The following is a 7,328-nucleotide window of genomic DNA, read 5'->3' on the forward strand; positions in this document are numbered from 1 at the left end:
CTTCTATAACTTGTGCACGCGAAAATTGGACACCACACAAATCACCCCTCTTGTGTGGCATTGAAGTATAAAACATCATTAGGAAAAGGTAACTCCGAGATTTTGTTAAGCCTACAAAATACTTTATTTGCTCTCAATTTATATAACACTTATTCTATTTTGAAATATGTCAAGTATTCAACACTATATCATAAGTATAGCTTATACAACTTTTTCAAATATCCACTCTCATTTTAATTCCTTAGATTTTAAACGCCAATGTGATGTCTTTTTTATCAAGCTAATTTTCTTGAAATCTTTTACCAATATTATAATCCGGAATTCAAATTTACATCTTCGATTTCATATCCGACGAAGGACACAAGTAATTAATAACTAGCAAGTAATTAATGGAAGCATGAATATAAATGAGGAGAAAAAACAATTATTTCTCTCCTCTTCAACATAATGATGCTAATTTAGGAAGTCTGTATCGAAACAGGAAAAAGGAAGCCATCTTAGTTCAATTAATGCATTTATGAGACTTCATTTACGTTGCAAATTTAACATAAAAAGAAAAAGATATTTATAGGAAATTTTAAAGGAATTGTTGAGAGTTGTTACAAAACAGAGAACACTATGTTGATGTTAATGTGGGGGAGAAGTCCATTATTTTGGACCCTCTTTCCTTTTATTTTCTTTGCTACCTCTTCCCAAGCTAAACATGATGGTTCTTTTTCTTTCTTCTCTTTGTTTTAATCACCCTTATATATTATTGAAATACCTATATAAGAATTGGTGCAATAATACTTTCCACGTGGATCCGCTTTTGATTCTTCTTTTTCTCATTTCATATTCTTTGTATTTCAGATGGACCTGTTTATGATTCTTCAGCTTGGACAGAGGTAATAAAGCATTTTTAAGAAGCCATACCACAAAAAAAAAAATCCATTTTATTGTTATATGAAAAAGGGGTTGTTACACAAATAACCGACCAATATTCACTTTTCCCAGCCGGTATACATAGAATATACATTGACTATACACAGTTATACATATGTTATACTAGCGTGATATTTTTAGTTTAAAGGTGTTAATTCTACCGTTTGATGACAGTGTCAATCGGATCCAGAGGCGCCACTTTACAATGGAGGAATTCTAGTGAATAAATTACCTGAATATAAACCTGTCAAAGATATCAATGGAGATATGGTTAATTCACCTACTTTTACCTTGCCAAATCTATCTTCAGGCTCATTTTATTCCTTCTCCAGTTAAGTTCTTGTACTGTTATAATTATTATTAATGTTGTCGTCGTCGCCTTATTATACTGTTGTTGCTCATCATATTATTCTGAACTCAGTTTAAATTCCAAAAGTAGGACTAGTTTTTAAAGCATAGGTATTAATTATATGGTATTTTTCACAGGCTGGGTGAGAGTGAAAAATGTAAATTCTGCCCTAATATCAGCTACGATAAAGGTAGAGAACACATTTGCAAAATGTATAGGAAGTGTTATAGCCAAGAAAGGATGTTGGTCTTTTCTCAAAGGTGGTTTCCGTTGGGATTCACCTTCCACCTCTTCTCAGATGGATTTTCAGGTACAATTTTCTTTATACTTGTTAAGGGGTCGTTTGGTTGGAATACGCCTTATACCGGTATAAGTTATGTCAGTATAAGTTATGTTGGGATAAGTTATGTTGGGATTGTTGTTTATTCACTATTTGGTATGTTGTACTAAGAATGACAATTGCATAATTTCTAAAAAGAAGGTATAAGTTATACCGGTGCTAATTACCCCACCCTCTATATGGTATAAGTTATCTTGGTGTTAAAATTAACACCGGAATAACTTATACATGTTTTGCTAACCAAACAGAATATTAAGGTGGTATTAAATTTTTATACTACCCTTATACCTTCTTGCACCTCATACGAAACGACCCCTAAGTTATTTTTTCAAGCCTGGAAATAAAAAGCGTTTCCTGGGGATAAAAAACTTCTCGATAGGGAGTGCGTTAGTGACATTACCCCCCCCTATTTGGGCTGGATTAGTCAGGCGAGTAGGCTGCAAATACCAGATGGTTAAAAAAAGTACATATTTCCTTCGTCTTATATATCTCTTCTTTTTTTAACATCTATCTTTTTTTATCTTTTGCAGAATTCGGATCGGACAAGAAAGAATGTGGAGATAGAGCTTATTAGCTATTCATTACAGCCATTCACGGAGAAGCAATGGAGAAAAATTCAATTTGAAGGGATAAACACGGCAAGAACTAAGCACCATTTATGACTTCATTATTTGACTCAATATATGATTGAATGATTTTCTTTAGCTACTACTTCTGCGAAATACATCCAATTAAGTTACATATATGCAAAACATTTTGTTCGCGATAACAGAAAATATAGCTGTTGCATTTCAGGAAAGGAAGCGCGCCATTACTGTCCATGTTGTAGATGAAAATGGATTTAGATTGCCAGGTGCAGCAGTAAATGTAAAGCAAATTTCAACAGAATTTCCATTTGGATGTGCAGTATCAAAAACAATTCTTGGAAATTTGCCTTATCAGGTCTACTTTTTTTCTTCATTTGCTAAGAGTAGCCTTAGTGATAACTGGTAAAGTTGTTGACATGTGACCAGACGGTCACAGGTTCAGGTCGTGAAAACAGCCTATTGCAGAAATGTATGGTAAGCCTGCGTACAATAGACCTTGTGGTCTGGTCCTTCCCCGTCCCCGCGCATAGCGGGAGCTTAATGCGCCGGGCTGCTAAGAGGACAGTAGTTGCAATTATGCTATCAAAATTGATTTTCATTACATTAAGGTAAATAATGTTATTTCAGGAATGGTTCGCTAAGCGATTCAAAGCGACAGTATTTGAAAATGAGCTCAAGTGGTATAAGACAGAGCCACAACCTGGTCAATTCAACTATACCTTAGTAGATCAAATGATGGAATTCGTTCGTAAGAACAAACTTATAGCCAGAGGACACAACATGTTCTGGGATGACCCTGTCTATATACAAGATTGGCTTGAAAACATGACCGCTCCTCAGCTGAAACAAGCGATGAAATCCAGGATCAAAAGTGTGATAAGTAAATACAGGAATGAGTTTGTACATTGGGATGTAAACAATGAACTTCTGCATTTCAATTTTTATGAGGGAAAGCTTGGACCTAATGCTACCTTAGATATGTTCAAGAAAGTGCACCGTGAAGATCCACTGGCGACCTTGTTTCTCAACGAGTACAACGTTGTTGAACGTTGTGACTCGAAAGCTAGTGTAGACAGGTACATTGAAAAGTACAAGGAACTAAAGAACGGCGGGGTGACTGTAGGTGGAATTGGTCTAGAGAGTCATTTTGCTATACCTAATCCTCCTTTCATGAGAGCTGTTCTTGATAAATTGGCGACGCTAAAGCTTCCTATTTGGCTAACAGAAGTGGACGTAAGCAAAATGTATGAACTCGAAGAACAAGCGATGTACTTGGAACAAATTTTAAGAGAGGGATTCTCGCATCCAAGTGTAAACGGGATCATGCTTTGGACATCACGTAGCGTAGGAGGATGTTATCAGACGTGCCTTACCGATGAAAAATTCCAGAACCTTCCGACAGGCGATGTTGTTGACAAGCTGCTATTGAAAGAATGGCAAACTAAGAAGAAACATGGAAAAACAGATGAGTTTGGTTCCTATAGTTTCAGAGGTTTCTTAGGTGAATACAATGTTTCTGTTGTTTACAATCATAAAGTTGTCAATTCTTACTTCTCATTAGGCCGTGGTGTTGAGACTAAGCACATTACAGTTCAAATTTAGCCAAAAACTAGTCGACATATAATGTAACTTTTAATAAACTGAACAAGAGTTAGTTCATTTTTCATGTAAATTTGTATTCTTGAAAAGAGAAATTTTTGACTCCTAGTAATGTCAAAATTTTGATTTTTACCCTATTTCTTTTCATATGTCATGCTCATTTGACAGGTTCTGTTTTGAAATGTTTTTGCTTCACATTTTTTAAGAGATTACCAGCTTGTCAAACCATTTACATAAAGCTTAAAATGTATAATATACAAGGTAAAAAAATTACAACTCAACTACTGTGGCTAACCTTTGACTGATGAAATCAAGGGAAACTATTAGCTATGTCCATTTATAAGTAGTGTATTACAAAAATTAGTTAATTCATTAAATATTACTAATATTAGTCCAATTAGTTATTTGTAACAAAAAATAAAAAAGTCAATTTTTTGCTTTCTTTTGAGTGGATGTTATTAGAATAAATTGAGTATATCTTAAATAGCTTAAATCCCAGTTTTGGGATGATTTGGTGGAGTTCTGAGGTGGTTTGAATTGAAATTCGAAGTAGAAGATGGACATGGAAAAAAAATGATATGTGTATCAGATATGTATCATAGTTGTATCAAATGTGTATCACATGTATATCCATATATACCTGTGTGTGAGATACATGTGTCGCAGAAGAACTTTTTGAACTCGATTTTAACTACGAATTTTGATACCAAATCAGTTCAAATCACCTCCAATTTTCCTCAAATTTTGTGTATTGACCCATCTATATGTTTTCAACTAATTTCAACCATACCCATTGAAAAATGTCCTTTTTAGCTTAGATTTTTGATATATATATATATATATATATTTGTATTTCATCACCTTGTTTGCTACCTCATCCATGAAATTTCCTTTCCGTCTTGCATCTAATATTGTTGATCACGTATAAAATTATGGAAGGAGATCTTTGCATGTAATTCTTGGGGAGAAAGAACCTTATTTATTTGGGTTTTCAATTTTTATATATTTGTTTGGCCAGTTTGGATAAGTCTAAGATTAATGACTAGAGATTGGTAAGTGACGACTTATTTGGGACATTTATGTAAGATTCCCGAAAATCAACTACAAAGTTAATAAGGCAATGTCCTATTGAGGCTGAGGGGTGTCAATTTGAGCCCAAATCTATTTGACCCCCAATTCGTTTAAGGTTGGTCCGGTCAATGACCCGCACATTTATTGAACTCAGTCCATCTTGTATCTCAGCCCATCTAAAGTTGGAGTGATTTTTAGCGCAAATTTATTCGTGAGTAACTTTGCTAAAATATCTTTACATATTTTTTTTTTGTTCAATATGTTATCTATGTCTATAACAAAAGAAAAAAAAAGACTTATTTGATAATTAAACAATTCATAAGAAAATAACACACATTAATTAGAGCTTGATAAGAATAGGGCGGCTTGGGCTATGGCACAAATTTTGGCTCATCTTGACTCATAGCCTGTTTGGCCAAGCTTCTCCAAGCCAAAAGCACTTTTTTCCAAAGTTGAAGTGTTTGGCCAAGCTTTTAGAGGAAAAAAATGTACTTTTGAGTAGAAGTAGAAAAAAGTAGCTTCTCTCCAAAAGCACTTTTGAGAAAAATATACTTAGAAGTAGTTTTTAAAAGTTTGGTCAAACACTAATTGATGCTCAAAAATATTTCACAAACTGACTCTCACCAAAAATACTTTTGAAAAGCACACTTTTGAGAAAAAACACTTCTCAAAATAAGCTGATTTTTACAGCTTGGCCAAACAGGCTATCAGTCCATCTCAACCCAAGTAATATTTGATCGGGTCAATGACACGCCTATTTGTTGACTTAACCCATTTTGACTTACCCAAAATCAGCTTAATCCGAATATTTGACACCCCTATTTAGGCCTTTTTGGTCAAAGCAAAACATGGTTGCTCCACATAGTTAATCCTAATAACTGACATTCATTTAACTACCTTGTACAATACTACTAATAAAAACTGAAGTGAGTCAACCAGACTAATAATCAGATGTCCTAGCAACTTTGGCTTCCACCCTAGAGTCTATAATGAGATTCAGAATCATAGTGTTTTGCTGATAAAGCAATTTAATCAAATGATATTGCACGGTAAAATAAAAGCATCATTTAGTAGATTTTACTGTCTTGTAAAAGTGGAAGGCCCTACCTCTTGTTCTTTGCAGGCTAATTCTAAGTTAAAGCATGTTCTTTATTTCAATTCTTGCTTTGCATATTTGTTGATTTCTTGTTAGGCATATGAAAAGAAAAGTTACATACACTTTTGTGATTAAGAATAAAGGTTATCATGAAAGAAAATGGACAAAGATTGACATCCATTATATGCTTTAATCATTTCCAAACGACAACCAAATTTTCATGCAGTTTGTTCCAAATCTAAGTCCAGAAAATAGTAGTATCCTATGAAAATATGAACATCAAATAGGTGGCTTTTTGGAAGATTTTTCTTATCATTGGAAGTGGATATTGATCCAAATTGAACAGACCTAAGTGCTAACATATTCATTCCATATTTATGTATTGGGAAAAATCAAGTTAATGTATTGAATTAATTATGTGGTGATGCGTCATGACACGTGAACTGGTAAAAGAATGACAGTTGGCGAAGAATAGTTGAAGACGCACGAGCTTTAGCAGGCACGGGCAAAGATCCAAGAAAGTTAGAAGGGATAGGTACTCGAACCTCTTGATATTCTGAAGAGGCATCAGAAGAATGAACCTAAATAGCGAAAGGGGTATAGATACGTATTATTGGTAATTAATAGGCATTAAGTACGGAAAAATGTTATAGAATCTGTATTGAATCAGTTACGATTGCCAATTATAACGTTACATTAAATGCCATTAATTGTCCATAATGACACCATTATGAAAGGAGAAAAACGCATTACTTAGAAATAGCTATAAAAGGTGAGGAATGAACATTTGTAAGGGCACGAAATACTATTGGAATATATTGATTTACTTTGCTTTTTATTCAGCTATTATTTACACCAATTATTTCTTTTTTTACTTGATTATCAGTAACCCGAGTTCTTCTAAAAATAAGCTTTGACCGAAATTCCAATTTTTGGTTAAATAAATTGGTTCTGTTACCGGAAATCTGATAGTCATTTGCTTTCCAAATCGATTCTTTTATCAAAAATAACCATGTCGAATGTCAATGACAACAACCAACATAATTTACCACTCCAAGATCCACAACATCAACTGAACGAACAAGATAACAGAACCCCACCTCCTTCGCCACAGCATTCATAACGACAATCACGAGAGGGGACTCCAAACGGATCTGAATCAAATGAAAATGGCAGAGTTGCAAATGAACAAGCTATCGATGAAGCTCTTAAAAAATTAATTGCTCAACAGATCAACAATGTTCTCCAGGCTTTTACCAGCAAGTTGTCGGTTGTACCGCCAGCACCAACTCCAAATAATAACACTTTGGAAAACCCTCGTTATGGACTCGTCAATTTAGGCCATGGCGGAACTCCCAGCGAGTC

General features: G+C 34.3%; 1 protein-coding gene across 2 annotated transcripts; it reads left to right on the plus strand.

The window, feature by feature from the left end:
- The first annotated feature begins 626 nt into the window (after positions 1–626).
- Positions 627–3,832, plus strand: LOC104245125 (endo-1,4-beta-xylanase 5-like). 2 transcript variants are annotated; one of them, XM_009800720.2, is made up of 7 exons: positions 627–709; positions 850–884; positions 1,096–1,252; positions 1,408–1,580; positions 2,141–2,248; positions 2,406–2,552; positions 2,825–3,832. In XM_009800720.2, exons 1-7 carry the CDS (start codon positions 631–633, stop codon positions 3,797–3,799), a joined length of 1,674 nt encoding a protein of 557 aa, XP_009799022.1. In that variant the 5' UTR covers positions 627–630; the 3' UTR covers positions 3,800–3,832. The 2 variants fall into 2 exon arrangements, with proteins under 2 accessions (XP_009799022.1, XP_070021476.1); XM_070165375.1 differs by lacking the exons at positions 627–709; positions 850–884 and adding an exon at positions 946–996.
- The last annotated feature ends 3,496 nt before the right edge of the window (positions 3,833–7,328 follow it).

Source organism: Nicotiana sylvestris, chromosome 12, assembly GCF_000393655.2.
Source record: "Nicotiana sylvestris chromosome 12, ASM39365v2, whole genome shotgun sequence".
In the NCBI taxonomy this organism is placed as follows: domain Eukaryota; kingdom Viridiplantae; phylum Streptophyta; class Magnoliopsida; order Solanales; family Solanaceae; genus Nicotiana; species Nicotiana sylvestris.